Source organism: Myxocyprinus asiaticus, chromosome 23 (assembly GCF_019703515.2).
Source record: "Myxocyprinus asiaticus isolate MX2 ecotype Aquarium Trade chromosome 23, UBuf_Myxa_2, whole genome shotgun sequence".
NCBI lineage: Eukaryota > Metazoa > Chordata > Actinopteri > Cypriniformes > Catostomidae > Myxocyprinus > Myxocyprinus asiaticus.
The window spans coordinates 30,761,857-30,785,711 of NC_059366.1; the positions used below are offsets into that span (position 1 = coordinate 30,761,857).

The 23,855-nt window shown below is 37.3% G+C and overlaps 1 protein-coding gene and 1 pseudogene across 5 annotated transcripts in view; one reads left to right on the forward strand and one right to left on the reverse strand.

The window, feature by feature from the left end:
* Positions 1-4,353: 4,353 nt before the first annotated feature.
* Positions 4,354-23,855, reverse strand: part of LOC127413583 (WD repeat- and FYVE domain-containing protein 4-like) — a 61,116-nt gene continuing 41,614 nt past the window's right edge. For 4 of the 5 annotated variants that reach the window (XM_051650838.1, XM_051650836.1, XM_051650835.1 and 1 more), the window contains 16 exons: positions 22,161-22,193; positions 19,083-19,125; positions 18,583-18,702; positions 18,339-18,456; positions 17,580-17,689; positions 16,319-16,472; positions 16,054-16,145; positions 14,832-15,044; positions 13,441-13,573; positions 12,537-12,694; positions 12,192-12,350; positions 11,528-11,707; positions 8,470-8,652; positions 7,906-8,002; positions 7,101-7,221; positions 4,354-5,587 (listed from right to left, as the gene is read on the reverse strand). In XM_051650838.1, the coding sequence (XP_051506798.1) occupies positions 5,521-5,587; positions 7,101-7,221; positions 7,906-8,002; positions 8,470-8,652; positions 11,528-11,707; positions 12,192-12,350; positions 12,537-12,694; positions 13,441-13,573; positions 14,832-15,044; positions 16,054-16,145; positions 16,319-16,472; positions 17,580-17,689; positions 18,339-18,456; positions 18,583-18,702; positions 19,083-19,125; positions 22,161-22,193 (1,981 nt within the window). In that variant the 3' untranslated portion in view covers positions 4,354-5,520. The remainder of the gene's footprint in view (positions 5,588-7,100; positions 7,222-7,905; positions 8,003-8,469; positions 8,653-11,527; positions 11,708-12,191; positions 12,351-12,536; positions 12,695-13,440; positions 13,574-14,831; positions 15,045-16,053; positions 16,146-16,318; positions 16,473-17,579; positions 17,690-18,338; positions 18,457-18,582; positions 18,703-19,082; positions 19,126-22,160; positions 22,194-23,855) is intronic. The other variant, XM_051650837.1, reaches the window with a different exon arrangement.
* On the forward strand, positions 19,134-23,850 carry LOC127413587 (leucine-rich repeat-containing protein 18-like; annotated as a pseudogene).

A 23,855-nucleotide genomic window follows, 5' to 3' on the forward strand; every position in this document is an offset into this window, starting at 1 on the left:
ATGAGATATAGGGTGATTATTTTCCAGTCTATTAAGCGCCTCTACTAAGCACAATTAGCCGCATGCACAAAGGTTAAAGAGAGCGACTCTCCCCTTCTTCATTGTGGTCACAGTGCATATTAATGAGCAGATGCAGTGTGAAGATAGCAGTGAGGCCTCCTCAGTACTCAAGAAGGAGAGGTAGTGAGAGAGGGCGAGGGAGATACAGTTTCCCTTTTGCCCCAGCACTGAAACATAAGCGTTGAACATAAACACGCAGCCATGCTTTCCATCAAAGCATGCCCCTTTAGTCTCATCTATACTTACGGTGACCTTCTGCTGTCCTTATTTGTTTTAACACTGCAGGAGTGCCCAGGCTGCAGTAGTTTAGCATTTCCTCTGCTGCCCCAGATCTGCCCAGAGAGAGGCCTCTTTGCTCTTTTGTATGGAGCCATGTGCAGATGCTGCAAGTATAAAACCTAGAACAAAGAGAAAATGTTAGCTATTCTCGAGAGAGAGAGAAAGAGAGAGATCCATAACAGTGTACCACAAATAGTGAAAAGCCATTAGAAGCAGAGCAAATTCATCTGCTCTCAATTCTGTTGTTTTGAACAACACTCTCAGCTAAATATAAAGCAGCTGCTCATCAGCAAAAACCTTACATTTTTTACAGAGTTGCAACTTGGATAGAAAAAGTGCACCCCCAAAAAAGAAAATTCTATCATTATTTACTCACCATCATGTTGTTCCAAACCCTTTTGCTTTTCTTTTTTGGAGTGTCTATTTGCACCCCAATGAAAATAGCATCTGCCACACAGGGCAGCTATTTGCACCCCAATAGCCTGGTGGAACCACAGAAATATACTGTATGACAAACTAACCAATAAATGTCGATGCAATGGCGTGGGGTTTAAAGATGGTGTGTGAATGTGTACTGCTGTCCTAGCGACTGCGGTTCGAATCCGTTTTTTGTCCCACACTTTTTCCCATCCGATTTCCTGTTTCCACTCTTAATATTTCCTTTAATGCTACTTAAAATAATAGATAATAATGAATACAAATGTTGATTTCATCACAGTGATTTGGTCACAGTGAATGTGCAGAGAAGGGTTTGATCAGGAGGCTGGATCTGTTGATCGCACTTGTTCCCGTATGAAACCATAGTTACTGTAGTAAAACCAAGGTTATTTTTTCTAAGGTAAGGTTAAGGATAGGGGTTAATATAGTTTGTCTGTTGGACTCTAAATAAACACAATAAACATGCTGCAGTGATGCCCATTTACTGTATGTTAGTATTAAAATATGGGTGCAAATAGTATCTGAAGCTATTTGCACCAGGGTGCAATTAGTATCTACCATCATTTTACTTAGACCATCCCCAAGTCTATAAGACATCCTGACTTCTAGACATGTGTGGGGACCTTTTCAATGGAAGTCTATTTTTCATCCGCCAGACAGAAATGTATTATTCTGAAATAAAAATGTTTTGAATAAAAACCATGAATCTTAATTTGTGTCAAACAGGTACAATTTTTTGTACTCAAAATGAAGGGATTATTTTAAAAGATCTACTGTAAAAGAATAGTACCACGACTGACATATACAGTAGGTGGTGCTCTTTCCAGATTATTAAGCTATTTTAAAAACCTTGTGTTTTGTGTGAAAAACAAGCCTATGGCACTGTTCATGTTAATAATCAAAAGGGAGGTGCTGTATATCTACTGCACTCTACTGGGTCTTTTTGGACTCAAATAAAACATTTGATTGAAAATTTCTCCAAAACTGAATGGTTAGATCAAAAACCGCATCTTACTGCAGTGAATTGAGGCAATACATGTTTGGACATAAATATTTCTTCATCTTTCTCATTAAGAGAGTGAGAATATTACACCCATGTACATCTCACTATACACACCAGAGCACAGTGGAGATATAACCTTATAGTTCTCAGATTCCCATCCCCGTTTTCTTTATGGCCCGGCCCCCACCGCTGGATTATTCATGCTGCTTAATGACGGCTATTAGGAGAAGGCAGTCTCCAAAGGTTGGAGGGGAGCTACAATTATCCCTCTTCCCCAGAGAGACAAGTGGAGCATGGCCTGGTGGGAGCTCCCAGTAATCACTGCTCATATCTGCATTTTTCTCTGCAGTCTGCCTGTTTGAGAGAACCAGAGACAGCCCCACTCACGTGTCAAAGAGGCCCTTAGTTCACAGCAAAGTTATCTGGATAACTGAAGAGAGGAAGACCAAAAGGTTTTATTTTTCTTTTGGCTGGCATAATTTGTGCAACAGGTCCTGATAGCCTCGAGATATACAGTGGGATCCAAAAGTCTGAGACGACAAGTGAAAACGCTTCTATTATATCAATTATATTTGAGCTTAGTTGAAATTTTGTTACATAAATGTCAGAATTTCTTAGTTTTTAAAGTTTCAAAATCCTAAAAATGTCTTCAGTTCCCAGTTTAAATGAAAAATATCCCATTTTTTCAGTGAGCACATTTACATGCACACCAATTATGCTTTACGGAATGTTTTGGGTTCTATACAAGTTCAGCTCGATCAACAATATTTGTGGCATAATGTTGATTACCATAAAATGTATTTTGACTTGTCCCTCTTTTTTTTTTTTTTTTTTTATGAAAAGAAGCAAAAATCGAGGTTAAAGTGAATCACTATACAACAGAAGTGAATGGGGAAATTTTTTAGAGGGTTTAAAGGCAGAAATGTGAAGCTCACAATTTTTAAAAAGCACTTACACTAATTCTTCTGTTAAAACTCACGTATTATTTGAGCTGTAAAGTTTACAGGATTTTATGTTGTCACATTGTCAATTTTATGGTAATTAACATTATGCCACAAATGTTGTTGATGAAGCTTAACTTGCATTGAACCCGGAATATTCCTTTAATAAGCCAACAACATTTACATTACATTTATGCATTTGGCAGATGCTTTTATCCAAAGCGATTACAGTGTACTTATTACAGGGACAATACCCCTGGAGCAACCTGGAGTTAAGTGCCTTGCTCAAGGACACATTGGTGGTGGCTGTGGGGATCGAACCAGCAATGTGCCAGTTATGTGCTTTAGCCCACTACGCCACCACCACTCTCAGACTCAGACAACATGTGTGGTCACGTAAATGCTTTAAACAGGCTACGTCTAAATTCACTGAGATAAATTATTTGTTTATTTGAAATAGTTTAACTATTTTTGATGATATATGTAATGAAAAGGATAGCCTACATTTACTGAAAATGCATTTTTTTTATATAGTTACTATATTATGCTTGTTTATGCTGATCCTTCCACACAGGAAAATATTGGATTGCTTATTTTGGCTTGTGAGATCTGGCAACACTGCAACTGGTATATCACCCACCCTTAACACAGAGTAATGACATTAAAAAAAAAAAAAAACCCTTAACTGTTCTTCTATTTAGTTCTTTTGGAAAGGAGGCCATGGAACCCCAGAGCCAGAACTGAACTGAAAAACATTTTCTTTTTAATCCTGTTATTAGTAACTAGAGATTTTATATTTCACTTATAATAAGCTGACATAACAAGCAGTTACGCAGCCAGTAAACGAACCGATATTTGGAAAATATCAGTAAACTATGTCTACTTGATTAAAGCACTGAAGCATATAATGCTATTTTGTTAAAGCAAAAGCTTTACTCTGCATGCAATGACCCATATTCTTAAACATAATGGGCGTCTGTGTTGATTCTATGGATTTAACTACTGCAGTAGCCCTGACAACTACCAAAAGCATTACATCAACTACTGGATGCTGCCAGAAGACCAGATGTACAAATAGCCAATTCACAGAAAACTTAAATTTGCTAGTATTTTGTAGAATAAACACATTCGCTCATGATTCATTAAGGATGCCAGAAAACACTGGCTATTATTAATATGTATGCATGCAAACAAAAGTGTTATTCAAGGTCATAATAATAATAATAAAAAAAGCTATTCAAATTATTAGAACCATTAGAATACTTGCATCATTAATGGATGATGCTACCTATCTAAACCTCATGTGTTAAAGATGCCTATGATTTTCTAGGTTTCAAATCTGAAGCTGGGTTAAAATCTGAACCAAAGGCTAAAATTGTTGCATTGCCGCAAGACATGGTTTAGTATAATGTGGATTCTGTCCTGTAATGAGGGTGAAAAAACAAAACAAATTAGTTTAGCCATGCACAGTACAAACATGTTTTCTAAAAGACAACTGAACTAAACAACAAAGCATTCTCTTCCCAGCTCTTTACCGCACTATAAAAACAACAGATGTCCTTTCAATTCAAAACTGTAAAAGCTTTGAAAATGTAAATACAACTACTCAGTACAGACATTAGGTCCACAATAGAGGGTTTTGAAACATTTCTTTTTATTTCAAATAATAATACTTAGCATTAAAACAGCATGCCACTGTGGCTACACCATACTTCATAATTCAGTGGTATTTATTTCAGAATTGTCTACATCATGGAATGCGCAAGGGCTCAAAACGCAAGCTCTACAGACCAACACCCTCCCTAACGGCAAACTGGGGCACATTGCCAATGGAAACTCCCACTGTAATTGGTTGGGGAGGGTTGATTCAGCCCTTTAAATGTAGAGCGATGTTCCAGATAAGTGTTATTGCAAAATAAAAAATAGTAGGACCACAGTAAGCTATTTTATTCACAGTAAACCAGTTTATTCATCTTTAATTACCGATTGTTAGGTTAAACATTCACGGTTCATTTTACAGTCTTTCTATTATTATGCATTTGTATGTATTATGTATTACTGAGTAATAATTGTAAAGTAACTATATGTACATACTGTGTAATTATTTTGTGGTTTGTACTTAGATATTGTTATTGTTGTAACAAAAACACTGTAAAATAAAACTTTACCGGTTTAACCAATAAAATCATCTTTTGATTTAAAAACAACAATGTAACAACATATTGCCCAAGTTGGTATGCTATGCAACATATATTTGAACATTATGGTCCCAGCATTAAAAAACTGCTAGTAAGCAGAACCCTGCTGCTTTATAAAGTACACATACCCATTAAACGTAAATATTTGACTACCAGTGTAATTTGTAACAAAAATACGAAATGGCACATAAGCAAATGGCTTTGAAACTCCAGCATTCTGGTGGTTATAAAATAAACATTATTTTGGCTTTCTGAAAGTCCAGTGAGAGAGAGAGAAAGGAAAAGACCTACTTTACAATAAAACTGATCTGCCAAAATTTATTTTATTTTTTAAATGGCATCATCTTTCATTTCTTAAATAAGCAGGGTTAGTTTCCAGCCCAGGCCAGTGAGCCTCACTCAGTCCAAGAAAGAATGCGTCATCACTATAATTCAGCAGGACCACAGCGGGTCTCCTGAAGTCAGCAGTCCTGTTGGAAGTGGTGAGAGCAAAGAGCAAACGTAGGCAGCACTTAAGCTGGACTCTGCTAGCATGTGGCAGCGTTCAACTGCAGTTACTGCCGACTGTAACGCCGGCTGACTGATGACTGATGGTCAGATTCTAGCTCTCGCAAGTCCAGCCGTACACCCTGCCCCAGGCATCACCTACCAGCAGTGTGCCATGTGTCCTGAAATCACAAGAGTGCGTGGACAGACACATGCACACAGACATTAAAATTATGCATCTACCTCTATCTATCAGATAATCACATACAACTGAGACTTTTAAATCCCATAAGAACTGTTTTTTTTTTTTTTCTTTTTTAGCTTTTGAGGCAGAGCAATAAAAAATGGTGTTGATGAGTCTTATTGAGTGTATGCTGTGTGTTGGTATTTATGCTTCTTATTTTTTGCTTATTTATTCTTAGTTAGTTTACCTGGAAAGCACTGTGGTCAGCTTCTGTTATAATGCTATAGCAATTAATTTACACTGTATTGTATCTTCATAAGAAAAGTCATTTGAAAAAAACAGACACTGCTAATCAGTAATCGAAATTACCAAGTTAGATACCTGACTGCAGGTTCCCACACTTAATGACCAAAACATTTTGATGACTTTTCCAGTTGTTCATGATTACTGGATGAATATTTTTTAAACTCATTTGAAAGAGATTGCTGGCCCAGATTTCTATTTGCATGCAAAGCACCATTCTTTGGAATTAATGGTTTTAAATGATAATACTTAGTGTACAAATGCATCCACAAAGACCCTCTTAGGACAGACTAATTTTTTTATGCTGGTTTACAAGCGAGTTTTACTCTACACACACTCAAATAGAATAATATCTAGCTAATGAATTACTTTACATCAAAGCATGACTACAAAAATGTTTATTTCCTGACTTGAAATTTTAAGATTGTACTAATTTCAATTATTTTCCAAGCCATGAAATCACACTTTTAATATTTCCTGACATTTCCAGGTTTTTCATCATAACCATGGGAAACCTCAAGAAAACTCTGGCTTGCTGTATACTTACCATAGTATGTTGGGCCAGGATTAATCTTAAAACTTCACTGAATCATTTGAAAACTGAGAAGATCAATTAAACCATCTTTAAAGGAATATTACAGGTACAGTAGAAGTTAAGCTCAATAGACAGCATTTTAGGCATAATGCTGATTACCACACAATTTATTTTCAACTTGTCTCACCTTTAAAAAAAGCAAAAATCGAGGTTACATTGAAGCATTTACAATAGAAGTGAATGAGGCCAATATTTGGAGGGTTTAAAGGCAGAAATGTGAAGCAGTTTATAAAGCTCATACTTTGATTCTTCTATAAACACTCGTATTATATGAGCAGTTTTTAACAGTCTTTTTAGGTTTTTAGTGCTAACAGAATTACGTCATCATGGCACCAAAGTTGTAAAATTGGATATAGCTTCTCACATTAAAGGTTAGTTCATGACCGTATCACCCTAAAATCCTGTTAGTATGCATGTTGTTTACATCTTGTGGCAAGAGTATTTTAATGTTTACGGTTTTGCCCCATTCACTTCCATTCTAAGTGCCTCACTGTCACCTAGATTTGTCTTTTTTTTTTTTTTTTTTACAGTAAACAAGGGACAACTTGTATTGACAGCTTAACTTGTATTGAACTCGGAATAGTCCTGTAAGACCATATTTTGGCCTCAATACCTGGATATGCCCAGCGCAGTAACCGCAGGGTTATTTTTGCAGCGTCGACGTGAGGTGGCCTGATTGCGATTTAACTCCCGACAGAGCACCAGGTGTCTTTCCCACTTCCTCAAGCTGCTGTCTGAGAAAAGCAAAAGCAAGAGAAGAGTGAGATATGAGACAGCGAGATTATTTATGGTCAGCATGTTGCTAAATTGAGAGAAATACATCTAATATAAAGCCTTCACTGTTACAATCAGTTCCCTCAATTTAATTTATACGCATTGATACTTACACGCGCTGACGCTGTGCTGTAACCAATGTGTACCAAATTAGATTTGGTTATTATTGCTTTCTAAATTGCATGCCTACATAAGCAAAATTGCTCATCAGTGTTTACGGGCTGTATGTTTAATAACTTTGCCCCATAATTCCTCGCAGCTAGCCCTAATGCGTTGCACAAAACAGTAGATCATTATAAACTTTTCTATGGATCGCTCAAAACCAAACCTCTGGCGAAGCGCCTACACCATCACACTTAAGAAAAGACGTAATGTGATATACACACAGAAGTTTTGAAAGATGTCTAGCATTTGGTCTGGTGATTTCATTTCACACATTACTTGTATATTAGAAAATAACGACTCTTATGACGACAAAAAGCAAGTTATTTTCCAATATTCCAAGAGAGTTTTTCGCGTTAGAGCCATTAAAGAAGCTCATGGTTATAACAGTCTTATGACCGGAGGCTACTGCAGACCAAGAACAAAAGCACATTCATGCTCTAGTTCAATTTTGCACTTAAGGTGAAGTGTTTTAGTGTTACCTGCTTCTTCAGGAGCTGATGACAAAACATGCCCTTGAGACACTGAGGACTCCTCAAGTCCAGGTAATTGTACTCTCGTGTATTGAGTCTTCCATATCTGCAACAGAACCACACAGCTAATGAAAAAAAGAGGAAAAAAAAAAAAAAAAACGACTGCAATTGAAGCTATATTCATAAATCAAATCTGCCAGCCACTGATGTCGCAGGTCCAGGCTCCAATTGCCTAATTTAAGAAGCATTTTGATTTAATAACTGCTCTTACCTCATCTAAAGTGAGCACATGTAACTATTAATGCTTCTGTGGGACTCCAGAGCCAAGCATGAGAGCCCCATTTCAATATCCCAGTTACCATATTTTAATATTTTGCAACTATATTACCTGACTATTAAGCAGAAAACACTACAGGAAAGATTTATTGCTTAAACACAAAGGTGTAGTCTTTGGAGAAGATTCTCATTTAAACAGTCTCATTATAAAGTTCACTACACAAATGCAATGGCCGATCTTTCAGTCAGAGCCTTTGGAGGAGCACCGAAAAGGCCCGTTCTGAGGATCTGTCATACCCTGACAATGCCATCGGCGCAGCCGGTGATGATCACATTGTGGGGATCCCATTCAGATTTCTGTGTGAAACAGCAGCACAGAATGTTTCCTTCAGGCCCGCAGGAGGTGTTGATGGAGGTCAGCAGTTGCCCTTTCATGGTCCACAGGTACAAATGGGTCCCTGCACATGACACAATCTCACCCTAAGACAGACAAAAGGGCAGTTAATGTTTCACACACCAGGCAAATATCTATTTACAGAGGCCCGAAAAAGTATTTGGATACCTAAGCCAAACTTAAATTCTATGAACTGTGTTGTATGAGATAATCTGCAAACAAATAATTCTAATGCTAAACAAATAAATAAATGTGACTTTTCTAATTACTATTAACCAAAAACTCCCAAGGTGATTTTTAGTGGATGTGTCTTATGCAGAACACAAACAAAGATTTTAAGAAGAATATCTCGGCTCTGTAAGTCCTCACAATTCAAGTGAATGGGTACCAAAACTTTGAAGCTTCAAAAAGCACATAAAGGCAGCAATAAAAGTTATTAGGGTTTGAAATTAACACCCACCAACCTGCCAAATGCGGCCGTGGTGGGTAAATGTCACTCTTAATAGCCACTTTGGCAGGTGACGTTTTTTCAGGGTTTTTCCTGCATTGAAAATTCTATGAATGTCGGGTGACTCGTAGCTGCTGCTGAAGGAAATGTAATGGTATTCATACCTCTCATAACTTACACGTGCATCTGTGCGGTGCGAATGAAGCGTGCTTTCATGTGAACCGCCGCAGTGCACACCAAAGCGCTCCAGAGATAAGATCGCCAGAGCAGAATGATACTTGCGTGATCCTTCACACAATATTGCGCCGGACGGTGGAAAACACAAAACGTATGTGATCCATTTGAATTCTACAGAGAACATTTTAGTATAAAGCGCTATATGGAGGAAGTCAAACCTCTCAAACTGCTAGACAGCCCTGACATTAAACAGCACTGAGGAGGTAAGGAGGAGACAAATACATCTTCAGTTTTTAAAATACACAGTTTACAGTTACAGTTTTTAATCCAGTACACTAACTGGTAACTTGAATGATTCATATTAAATCTATTAGACTTTATTTTATTAGGCTTCAACTTTGAAATTAGTTAAAGGTTTTTAAATGTGTTTCGGCTATAATTTTTTTCATAACAAATACTACAGTTTATTTTTTAGAAAAGACTATCAACATTAACCTAACCACAGTAAGGTGAAGCCACCCATAGTCTTACCTAATGACATTGTCACTACAAATGCAACTGTTAAACAATGGAAGAACAATGGTAAACTTTCACAGGCAAGTACAACTTGAAGGGTTTGAAACTTCCATGAATTATGAGAAAATGATTGACAAATGTTCCTCCTGTTCTATCCTAATCCTTTTCTAACTAGCGTTTGCCTGTGGATATTTTATAGGATACTTAAACCATTAGCTCATGTGTCATGCTGAACTCATATCATTCTTGTTTAAATGAAATATCCAAACAAATGCATGCAGTTACAGTCTCCAGTTACCTTTATCACTTTTTGCGAGTTGGGGGATTATAACTAGTGAAAATGCTGAGTGGCTAGTGATCTTGGAAACCTACTAGCCACAGTGGCTGGTTAGCCAAAAAGTTCATTTCAAACCCTGCATACAACTCTAGTGGTTAAATCATGTCTTCTGAAGAGATTTAATTGATTTTGGGTGAGAACAGACCAAAATATAACTCACTGTACATCTTACCATGATCAGGCATGATCATGATTTCCAGCTCCATTACACTTCCTATTGCTTGACGCGTGTGCAGAACGCTAGATGGTGATAGGAAGTGTAATCAAGCTTGAAATCAGGATTTCCAAGGAGACTGCTGATGTCAAGATTTATAGTAAAAAGGATATTTATATTTTATATTTATAAAATATTTTATATTTATAATTTATATTTTGGTCTGTTCTCACCCAAAACCAATTGGATTGCTTCAAAAGAAATGGATTAAACCACTGGAGTGGTATGGATTACTTTTATACTGCATTTGTGTGTTTTTTGGAGCTTCAAAAGTTTTCGTCACCATTCACTTGCATTGTATGGAAAAAAAAAAGAGCTGAAATATTTTTTCTAAAAAAATCTTTGCTTGTGTTCTACAGAATAAAATGTCATACACATCTGGGATGGAATGAGGGTGAGTAAATTATGAGATAATTTACATTTTTGGATGAAATGTTCCTTTAAGTTTCCCTCAGGTTCACAAAAGTGTCTTAGCAGAGTAACCACAGGTGTTGTTCATCATAATAACTATGGAAATGTTCCAGTAAGTTTGACTACCAGTAAGTGTCCAAATACATTTTGTCTTCATTTTGAACAATATCGGTTCAACGACTGTTGTGTAGTTTTTCTATTTTTAACAAAAAAAAAAAAAATAAATAAAAGGATTGTTAAATTGTTATAAACAAACGTTGCAATTCAGCTACACTGGGTCTGAGGGTTAAGCACAACTTGAGTGTCCAAAAACTTCTTTGGCACTTATTACATAAGACTACCTAATACATTCCAACCCTTTTTATAACTCTTATTATTTCATATTTGAATAACTTGCATATATTTTCTTCTTTCTTACACAGTATATAAAAATGTTCAATCTTTGAACATTTGGAGCAACTGTAAATAGATTTTGGGTACATGAACGACTACATTTGCTGAATTAGTACCGACTGAAGGAGGTTTGGAATCACACATCAAGAGTTTGCCTCTTTCTGGTGTTTAAAGTAGCAGGTATGTTTTAGAGTGTGTTAGGGTGTTAAAACTGGGGGTTTAAGTGTTAAAACAGGTCTGAAGGAAAGGATGTTCCCACCCTTCACACCTCCACCCACAGGCACACTCCAACTGTGGATACAAATGAGCAGTGGTAAATGTGTCATCAAGACAGCAGCATAAGCTGAACTGCACTAACCAGATTAAATGTTTGTAAGTGAGCTGGATGGAGAGATCTGGGGACTAAAAAAAATGCTGGCTGACTCTCTATGCATGTGCTGTTTGTTTTTGCTGGAGGGTACTCACAGTCAGGTCATTAATAGCCAGGGCAGAAACGGCAGAGGAATGTTCTAGTAACTGTGTGATGTAGCCGAGTTCCTCTAGGTCCCACAGGATGCAGGTCTCGTCCAGAGATCCACTAATAATCACACTATGGGCTTCTGATGCTGCCAGACAAGTCACTGTATCTGTGTGTCCATACAAAGTCTAGGAAGGGAAAATCAGAGTACACAGAACATGAGATCATAAAAAAAAAAAAAAAAAAGAAGACAACTGATACTAACAATCTGATTTTTTCTGTCACCTGTTTGAATTCTAGAGTATTACACATGCAACACTGTAACAAGCCAAAGGATTTCTTTTTTAAATACATGTAGCAATTGAATTGACCTTTTGCCAGACCCAAAATATGTTGACTTTTTTTTTGCTTTCAATGTGCCAACTTTGAGGGAAAATCAGCAGAATTCTGTGGAATGCATTTATACATGGCAAAATGTTTTAAACAGAGCTGAGAGAGTTACACTCTTAACTAAAGGCATAATTAGCTAAAATATTTAATAAACAAACACGCATGGGGCAGGAGATCTGCAGAACTTCATTCAAATTCTGCATAAATCTGAAGAACTTTCTGTGCCTACCTATTGCTAACCCTGAACATGGCTTTTTATGAAAAATAAAAAGTGTGACTGACCTGTTTGAGTGTCATGTGTTTGAGTTTTTCCTTGCTGATGGATACATCCCACACACACACCACAGTGCTGCTCCCGGCTGTGATGATGGTGCAACTGTTGGGGCAGGTGGCACAAACAGTCTCCTCCCAGTCTGAAAGACTCTCGCACACTCCAAAGCTCTGAACCACAGGTAATAAAGCTATCAGACTATAACAGCACAATCAGAATTTTAAACTTGTTAAGTCATCAACAATCATTCAATTGATGACAACGAACATTGTAGACAGGGCCGTTGCTTAAACTGATGGAGCAGAATCCCTGATTACAAGCCTACAAATTAATCTAGAAGAAGTAGAAAAACAAACCTTTTCAGATGTGTAGTTCCCAAATGAGCAGGTCTGGTCATAAGAGCCCCAGCTGAAGTATGTGTTCCTCTGGGGAGGGATGAGAAGTTTGTTCTTTTCCACAACCAATACATCCTTCTCTCTACATACTATTTGACCTACGGGCCCCGACGAGAGCTCTACAAAGAGAAACAGAGGAAAATCAGCTTTATCAACATACTGTGACAATCAATTTTCACATTGCTATTATATCTATCTTGCATATGTACACAACTATACACTTTTCTGAGCCAGGTATTTTTAATAGTTTATTCGCCATGTGCAAAATATGTTGGAACAACACTATCTCAGTTTGACAGATGAAACTGGTGTAGAAATATACACATTCTTTTCTGCTTGCTTTAAATTACCTATTTATGCCAGGATATGCTGCTCAGTAGAACAGTAACAGGAATCTACACGAATCCTGTGAGACAATTGCAAATTCCTCTCAAGATAGCCTTTAAATCTCTCCTTGTTGGATTTACTGATCGGAATGATAAAGTAACACGATGTGAGAAAGAGATATTGAGTGCGAAACAATAGAGTGAGATAAAATGGACACAGAGCGAAAGAGATTCATCTAATTTTACGGAGAGATTCTTTTGGGATGTTCAGATTATTAAATAAGCCTCAGTGGCAGTGTCATCAAGAATGGCTTAACAAATAGCAGGAGCTGAATGATGACTGAGAAAATGAGCCTGTGAAAAGTCTAGCCAGCATCTACTGCCTCGCGGCTCCTATTGCTCCATGTAGACATGGCCCCATCTTGTAAAATATAATTGAGGAATGGAATAAAATAACAAGGTGACTATGAATGATTAAATCGAGGGTCTTCTCTACCACAGATTTGTGTACATTCTTGATTTGACAGTTCGTCATGTACCTTTTATAGGCTGAGCGGAAGGCTGGAGTTTGTCCAGTTTAAAGAAAAAGGGGGTTATCTGACTGGATACTGATGTCTCTTTCCCAGCAGAGCTCTTGTGAGATGTACGACTAGGGTGTGGTTTTGTGAACAGCTGGAAATATACAAAATCACATTAAATCACGTCAATACAGGAGAAAATCTTTCAAATACATACCTGCCAACATCAGAATGTGAAAAATAGGGAGATTTTGCGGGTGGGGGGTGGGTTGGGTACGTGGTTCGTATGTGAGAGGAACGGTAGCCAGTGGAGTTTCTGGTGCCCCCCAGGGTAAGATGGTGCCCCAGTAGGTGCACAACGCAGACTGCGTAATACGCGTATAGGGAGCGGCAGTACCGGTCAGTAATACTACATTGAAGATGAATATTAACAAGAAATTTACTATGTATTCAGATGGTCCTTTACCACGTCCTTCACAGTTTTAGCAATAAATGCTTTTGAGTTATTAATAATACATAAAGTGTATATACTTTCTTATTTGCTGAGAATTTTTCTGACCCATGAAAAATATAATTACTTTTATTTCTTCGATTATCTTCTTTATCATATTGATGTATCCATCTGTTTATATGTATTTTTACCTTTTTTTAATTTAATTTATTTAAAAGAAATTCCCATCACCTGTACTTTTTGTCTTTATGACTCAGTGATTGTATTCATACATTGTTGGATCTGTGTAATTTTGTACATTTTGTTGAACCTTCTGTTTTTCAATAAAAAAAAAAAATTCACAGTTGTAGCACAATGTGTGGAAATTTCAGACAGTCCCTTACCACACCCTCCACATTATTAGCACTTTTCAGCGCAATATGTGGAATTTTCAGACGACCCCTAACCACTGTATGAAAAATGTCCAACTTTTATCAACGTTAAATTAACGATCTGGAACGCTTTCGCAGTAACACCATGATGCATGATGGCGTCGCCATCTGACCAGCTTAGGTGACAAATCGCGTACCGTGTTGATTTGATACGGGAAGCATCATTTCATATTTGAATATGGGACGATCCTGTATTTTTACGGGATGGGTGGCCTACCTGGTGGTCTAATACATCCTCATGAGCAAAGTGTGGATGCAGAAAATTGTGAGTTTATTGGGAGAAATTGTAAATCGGGAGCACAGCGGGAGGAGGGGTGGAAAAATTGAAGGAACCTGGTAAAATTGGGAGTGTTGGCAGATATGCAAATATCAGACTCAATAAATGTTGCTCAAATGTTAAATGATAATAGACATTGACTAAAAGCCACAAAACTTCAATTTTTTTAATTCACAGGGGGGAAAAAAGTGCCAATAAATACAAATCCAACAAATTAGCCTTATTTTATTTAAACACAACTCAATATGTTTACCTGCTTTGGCATTTGGCCAAAGTTGTTGATGTAGCCAAGGATAGTGCTTTTTATGACAGGATCCTTCATGCTCTCTGTATTGTGTTTGTCAGTGTAGAAGTAAGGGTGGAAGCTGTTCAGGGCCTCCACTGCAGACTGACCTTGCTGTCTGTAGCCAAAGATCAGATCAATCCAAAGATGCAGACGTGCACTCACATAATCACTCTCAAGAGCCTGCAGAGAATGCAAACTCAGTCAGTCAGCAGGTTTAGACAGGAACTATTACACTATCAGAGATGCCATAACTTTTATTTCTGTAGAAATTAAGCTGGGTTTAACAATATCAGGTCAAAGATATTGCACAATAAAGTATGTAAAAAATAAATCCGGGGTACTTTTTACAGTTCAAACAATTACATCTTAAAAAATTACATTCCAAAAGTTAGTATTCCTATTCTATCTTACTAAGTTACTTTGTCCCATATTTTATTCCAAATAAAGTATTTTAGAGATGTCTAAAGTGTCCAGACATAACAAACACATACAAATTCAAAAAACGCACTTAAAATAACAACAATAATCACATGAGTTCTAAGCTCTACATTGTGGAAGATATCCTATATTACCCTTCATTTGCATATGAAGGAAAACGAGCAGACAGAATAGCTCATTTTTTGCCATTAGGAAATGATACAAATATTGCTCTGTAGATTGAGAACTGATAAAGCCTGGTCTTTATGTGCCTGCAGGCGTAACATAGTGAGAAAGCAAGCATTCATTCCAATAACCAGAAGGCTTTAGTAATGGAGTTATAGGAGGGTGCTGATATTGTGCTTGTGCTGAATTGGCGCTGTTATCTTGTAATTACAATGGTGTTAAACAGAGTAACGGGGCTTTTTTGGATGAACTCAACAAGTGACTATTATCTTAAGAAATGTAAAATATAAAGCAGCTCCAAAAATTATTTAACTCTAGCCAACTATAGCTGGAAATGAATGGTGCACAAACAAGGATACTATTTCAATCCTATGCTTGTTCTGTGATTGCACTGGCCCTCATTGTACATCTCATGCAAAATAGAATATTGTGATGTGGGTGGTCTAAGGTTCATTTTGAGGTTGATAAAGAAAGCCTGGTACAGTCTGAGTAGAGAAAGACCGATAATCACTTTGACCAATATTTTTGTTCCAGTATTTACACTTTTCTAACTAAATCGGTTACTATCTAGTACAGAGATATTGACCTCCCTGTGAATCCTGATGAACTCCTGTGGGTCTCCTTTGGCCCATGGCGGCAAAACCACATCACCTAATGGTGTCCCATCCTGCATGCAACCTGCATCATCAAAACACAATTTATAGGCTTATAAATCTGGTTAAATATTTATAGTTTATTACAGCATCCACTAATAAAATATCAACAGAATGTACGGTATTTGACAAAGATCACGAAAAACTACATTTCCATTCTAAATGCTCTCGGTTGTTGAGCTTATGCTGATGTCTTACCAAAGTCAAAGTCGTTGGAGTTGACAAGGAAGTCTGGGAGATAGAAAAACTCAGGAATGAGCTCTCTGACATCACTCATGTTGTCTTTAGATGCAGATTCCCACTCTTTCTGAATGCTGTAGAACATCCGTTCTGGAACATCAAACGATCCACCCTGCAACAAAAGTTATAAACCATCAAAATTTTGACTATGAAAGTCTAGCAAGTGTGTATTGCTGAATATTCTTCTAAAGCAAAGTGGCACAATGAAAAAAGACTGTCAATGAGTCATTAAAAGAAGTGATAAAACATTACAAAGTTTTCCAACCCTTGTCAGGCTTTGTCTAGAGGGAATTTAGATACCCTCTCAAAGAGATTGCTTTTTGTTTTGTTGTTTTGTCTGTTTTTGTCCTTTTGTATGGCTGAGTTTTTGGTCTCAACCCTGGAGTTTTTTCTTATTATTGTATACTACGTCTGGACTTAGACCAGGTTGTTACAATAAGGAGGTTGAAAAAGATGCATTATCATATGCATGTTTGTTTAATGCAAAAGGTTGGGAGCTCCACTGGAAGAAACTGAGAACTCTAAAATGGCCTGTTGTGTGTATATGAATCAAATTCAAGGAACAGTTGCTTATATTTGAGACATGATCAAGCAACTGATTCAGGCTTTTTATATTTCAAGGGAATTTATATGTCCTGATGAAAATCTCAGGAGAAGTTATGTAATTTGCAGTAAAAGAAAATCGGCTCATTGAATGAAAGTAATATACTTTTAGTGGCACAAATCTGATTATGAATATTACCGTACAGAGGAAAGCTGCTCAAGTGAAGCAAATATCATTGCAACATGTTATCCTAATGTCTGCATTACATTATACAGACTATCAAATATGCATGGCATTTTATTTTTATCAATTGGTTCCTTGTGTATAAATGAAATATTCTTTAAAAACAAAATGCGGTTTTGCATGCAAGGGATGCAAAATAATTTATTTGCATAGATATTAAAACCTTACCTAATTCAGTTTCGCTATGAAAATAATAGAAAGGACACACAAACCCAAACAAGACCAAAAATAATGAAGCTCATTTCATCTAGCAAACTTATTTGAAAAAATAAAAATATATTTTAACAGAAGTTTGTGCTTAATTTGATAAAATAAAAAAACACATATTATATATTTCAATATCTTTAGCAATGAATGCCACTGCAATGCCGCTGCAGTACCATGCTGTATGAGCCCGGCCACACAGGTGTTAAGAAGTATGAGAAAGTTTACCTGCAGGCAGATGAAGGTCTGGGAGAAAGGCTCCATCCTCACCAGGTACGAGGCCACTATGATGGCTGAGGAATAGTGTGTGCAGTAATGGCACTGTGCAGACAGATCACCTGTAATCATGACATTCACAAAGCAGATGAAGGCAGCTGTTCCAGGTTTTCATTTATTTGATCATTTAATTCAGTCCTGCAGGCCCCGGAATGTTTTTGTTCTGAATAACAGTCCTGATTCAGCCCTTATGCTTGTCAGCTGAACTGGGTTAAATTAGATTTCTTAATTTAGAGTTGGATAAGAAAACAAACAAACAAAAAATTCTAAGGTAGTCCTCCAGGACTGGAGGTGAAACATCTACAGCCATCTTACAGGCACAAGTTAAGTGATGTAGGAACAATTAATTCCACAAAACAGGGGTTCCAAAACGTTCGTATCTGCTAAACCCCAAATAGCATATTTTATTGTAACTACATTACCCCCTGAGATTATATATTATGTTAACCTTAATAAAAATTTTGTTATTTTTTTTATAATTCACTTATTTCCACATTCATTTGTGAAAAATTCTATTGTTTAAAAAAATATTTTTACATTTTAATTAATACATTTGCATTTTTTTTTTTTCCCAAGAGCATACATTAGAGTGTACATTGGTAAAACCTGGGTGTTCACAAAATCTGGGTGTTCACAAACTTCCGTTTGGGAATCCCTGCCATATAAAGCAGGAAATACCAGAAACAGTGAGCACAAGGAGTGATGCTTTACCATCGTTATTTTCCACTTCAAGGTATCTCTGAATGAATTTCTCTTTTCTCTTCTCAGTCTGGGCTCCCATTGGTTTAGACAGATCTCGGAATGTAGCAGGAGAGGATAAATCCAGATTCTAACAAGCAGTGAATAAGAATGTCATGAAAAGTGAGTGGCATCTCAACAGTTTCAACAATCTGGCTTGCTAAAAGGATCCCTCAAATTATAGAGCTTCAGGTTAGCATGTAATTGTTCATTTCACCTCTGATTCATAATCAGCGATAATCCATGGAAAGACAGGATATTGCATCAAGTCATTGTATGTCCGTCCAGCAAGTGTGTTCAGATGCATAAGGTATTCAAAGTTAGTAATTTCACCCCTCTATGGAAAAGAAAATTAGTACAGTCGAAACAGAACAATAATAATAATAATAATTTTAAAAAAATTGGCTATTTTCGACTATCCAAATATTTTGGGTAAAAAAAAGAGTCACTTTTGCATTTACATAGGTGTATGGAATCAGCAGGTTTCTCTCAACTTTTGACTAATTATGTATTAATATAATATAAAGATTACTGGATATGGAGATTGCACCCAGTCGCAATTTCCAGTCGCTGAAATATTTTAGAGCTAAGCATTACTACACAAATTCAATTCACTATAGAATCTTCCATGATTTTTTCATGACTTTACAAACAATCCATTCACTGTAAATGCAAAAAGTAAACAACAGTGAAATTCATTTAAGGCACACACATTACCTGCCATTTCATTAAGACAGTCTTCTCAGCTGCTGCTGACTTTCTGTAAGAAAGAAAAGTACTATTTGACATGTAATGCTATCAGAGCTGTTCACTTGTTAATGATCACAGAATGCAACTGAATATGCAAAATTCTGAACCAGTCATCATAAGTCTGCTTTGGTTGCATGGCAACAGGTTATGGGACAGAAAGGTGGGGCAGAGTGGCTCAGCGGTTAATGCTCTGGGTTACTGATCAGATGGTCAGGGGTTCAAGCCCCAGCACCGCCAAGATGCCCTTGAGCAAGGCCCTTGACCCTATCTGCTCCAGGGGTGCTGTATCATGGCTGACCCTGCACTCTGACCCCAGCTTAGCTGGGATATGTGAAAAAAAAAATGTTTGGGACAGTGGTGGCTCTGGGTTACTGATCAGAAGGTCAGGGGTTCAAGCCCCAGCACTGCCAAGATGCCACTGTTGGGCCCTTGAGCAAGGCCCTTGACCCTAACTGCTCCAGGGGTGCCGTATCATGGCTGACCCTGCACTCTGACCCCAGCTTAGCTGGGATATGTGAAAAAAAGAATTTCACTGTATATGTGCAAACGTATAATGTGTGATAAATAAATATAATTATAAATTATAAAAAAAGAAAGTTGTTATTTGTTTTAAAACAAGGAGGGCCTGTCTTTTATCAAACACAAGGGCCATAGGAAACATCCACACATTCTTGTGAAAACAAGGGCAAGCTTTTCTTCAAGTAGGTAGTGCCATCTATAGGTTTTGAATATAAACAGAAAAGAGCATTTTATTAACAAAGAAGTTTGTTTGCTACATCACACAGATAATTGAATTACAAGATTACAAACATCACTCTTACTCCACCACATGCAGAATCACACCTGATTATTGATACGCATGCATGCAGAAGATTTTGCAGTGAAACAGTAACTAGTAAAACTGTTCTAAGGTCTGCTCCAAATGACATAATTAATAAATAAATAATTTATCACCAACTATTCCCATATTAAAGAAAAGAGAGAGGAGAGAGGAGAGTAAGTTCAATCGAGGCAATCGTGGACTGAAACTGTTCTTAACCTGAAACTAACTTGCCAATGTACACTTCAGAGAACAATGTGGAAATGTAATGTGAGGGAGTGTAGAACCCCAAATGCTGCAACAATACTTTTTCGTCTTTCTTTTGTGTGGGTCCTGTCACAGGACAATAAATCTCCAGGCACCCGGCAAACGCGTTGCTTGGCAACAAAGTTAAACAGGACACAAAGCTTCTTTTGAACATGAGTCTGAAGATCCTCCCCTGATTCTCAGGCAATTCAGTTCTTTGTATGAACCTCATTTAAAAACTGTAAGAAATTATTTCTTGAACGGAAAGGGGATGAAATGAATCCTAGACAAAAACAGGTGGTTGGAGCAAATTGATGGTTTTCACAAATGTAATCTGTTTATAAAAGCCTCTTTAAAGTTGTTATGAAGTTTGTGTACATCAATGACAGACTAATGACAAAAAATCTAAGAAAATTAGAAATCAGAAATTTAGCTCCTGACTAATTTAGTATTCAGTTTTAGGTTTAGTAATCACTCTTATATCTTTGGCACAGGATTAGAATTAAGCTACTGAAAGATTTCCCCCACTAAACAGTCAATTGAGACATTTCTATCGATTAAGACGATTTGTCAATTAGCAAGAATTTATTTGGCTGCAAATTACTTCAGGTTTACTGATGGTCAGCTCTGTGTAATTGCACCTCTCGGATGCAACGGATTCAAAAACAAAGGTCTAGTAGAAACGGAATGAACCATATTAGCCCATCCACCAATGTGATTAATGAGTCGCCAAAGGGATTACAATGCAGCCACTCCTCCTTTTTAATGGGCAGATATGAGGAGAGTGAGTTGAAATCTCTTTCCAGTGTCATTTATCAAAGTACTGATCTGACTCTCTTTATAGTCACACAGACTACTAGTGCCACCCTGGATCAGTCAGCTGAAACACACGCAGCTTTAATACACCTTTCCCACAATATGCATTCAGTGCTCGCCGTACCCACTGTTATCTGGTATTAGCTTTAATTAGAGAATGGCATTATCCGAAAAGATCCCTTTAGGGTGAAATGGGTGAGTGAGTCATTCCCCAAATGGCCCGACACTTCTGCAAGCCCCTGAAATACTGCCTCTGGGTAAACATGATATCTCCATTCCTAAGCAAACAACTAAACTGTCACATCATTAAGTTGTACATGTTTAAAGCTATGAGGTCCTGAGATAATAATTACACAATTCGGGTTAAGACTTAATCAGATTGCTGCCTCAGAAATGCTTAACCATTAATCTGTCTCTGCAGCTGCATGGCTAAAAGAAAGAGAGCGGGCGCAGCCAAAGGTACGAAGACCACATTGAAAATGGCTTAAAATGCCATGTGAGTTACCCCAGAGGGCAAACTACGGCTTGATCTTCGCAATGCAGGCAACACCACATTTCCCAAATGCCTCCTAAAGTTAAGCAACGTAGAAAAACTTGACCTGAGCCGGAACAAGTTGAAAACAACCCCAGATTTCATTGGACATTTCGCCAGTCTCCATTGGCTAGATCTTCACAACAACCAGATCGAGGAGCTGCCTGAAAGCAATGGACACTTAGGATCTCTGGTCAACCTCAACCTCTGTAACAACAAACTATACTCTGCTGGTTTATCGCCTGAAATAGGAAGTCTGAGAAGCCTCCAGATTCTGAACTTGGGTATGAAATGTCTGACCAGTCTCCAGTCTTTGCTCATAGAGGTACCCGAGTGCATCCACGTGCTGCCCAACTTGAAGAAGCTGAACACCAAAAGCAACCCTGTGGCCTACACACGGGGTGACGGCAAAGATTAAACTCTGTGAATACCATGGGAAATCTGTATTTGGTGAGAGAGGGAGATTTGTGCAAACCTTGTCTAGAGAGATGTAAGGAGGAGGAACAAAGGTTCAGAAGAAAAAAGCTTTTTGATAGGTCACAATGGAAGAGTAACGTTTCAGGGCTGATCTCGCCAAACTCAGTAGCGCGGGGTAATCAAGAAAATTGGCGGCAGCAGACTACCATCTCACCTCAAATTTCCAATAAAGAACAAGGCAGACCTGCTGGAGATATCAATAAATGGTCTTTTATATACAGCCTTAATACTACATAATGTTAACACTGTTTTAACATTTGTATCTCCTCTTGTTTTTCAAGAAATAAAATTTAGGCTGAGAAAATCTGTTTTATGTACCATTAGAAAAAAAACAAAAAACAATATGCATCAAATTACATTTCATGCTGTAAAATGAAAATGATTGATGATATCCAATTCTGGCTTTGAAAATAATGTGAGTAAAATTAAAGGTGCAATATGTAATATATTTACTGTACTAAAGCATAAAATTATCATAATATGTTATCAGAGATTTAGGAAACATGCCAAGTAGAAAAACTGGCTTCTCCGAAAATAATGCTACAGCCAGTATATTCTAATTTGAAATGTCCCTTCTGGGCCGGAATTTCTGTTTGTGTTTTAGCCTGTGTGATCCCGCCCACTGCCCATTTCCCAGTAGTATTTGGACACCCCGGGTTGCCAGATTTGAAACAAGTTAGAAGGCAAACACAGCACGCTGCAGCCATGGAAGCCAGCAATACATCTAGCTAACACTGACAGAGTTATAAAAAATCCACATGAGCTGGTTTATAATTTGCAAACAATAAAAACATTGCAAACGTATACATTAGCTGATCAACTTAAGAGTGTAAGGCTCGTCGCTTGCCACTGTCAGTTTGCTCGTTCCTGTTGCATGTCCTCAACCTGGCAACCCGCATGAGCTCGGAATCTAGGAAGGAGGAGGGCGGGGGAGACAACTCTCTCCAATATTTTGAATTTGGACTGCAGTACCCATTTTAAACACTTGATGTCAATGTTACATATTGCTCCTTTAATGAAGTTGACATGAATGCAATGTGACATGCTATACTTCATCTAAAACTATTTTTAGCAGCATTTTTCTATGCAATCTATGCTAAATGCAATTACTATGCACATTTCCAAATTAACAGAGAGACTACATGGAATACTTGTACTTTTAAAAATGTATTTGGTCGCACCATAGAACCATTTAAAGTAAAATGAACTAGAAGGCACAAAGGTGATTAAAAATTGTGGGAACACTTGGTGACCAGTGACAGCATACATTGTCAAATATAAATTCTTATAAATATCTAAAATCTAAAATCTAGTTGTTTATTTAAATTTTTTTAATTTATATAAAAAATAATTATATTCAAATATAAAAAAAAACAGGACAACTTTGATATTAAATAAATTTTCTCTTCAGGAAAACTAAACATAATAAAACTAAGTTGAGAGGAAACTGAAATGGTGAGTAAAGGAGTAGTACTTTGAACCAAAACAAAATCTCAAGCAATGAACAGGGAAAAAGCTTATAGTACCCTTACAGACAATTAACAATTATCAAATCATAAGATGCATTGGCTGCTTTTGACTTTGAACAGTTACATAAGCTGTTTTAATTGCTAGGAAGTGCTGAAGTTGCCGTAATTGTAGTTTCAGTGTAATTCCTGGATATTGTTTAGGGGATTGAGAATCTTCCTGTCAATACTTAAACCACACACATACGAGAATGACCTTTCTGAAAACTTTGAAACCACTAAACACTGTCTGTTGCAATACAACAGTATCACAGTCTCTCAATAAAGTGGCAGCAGTCTGGAAGGACTAGTAGATGATGGAATTTTGTCCGTTTTGACACTCA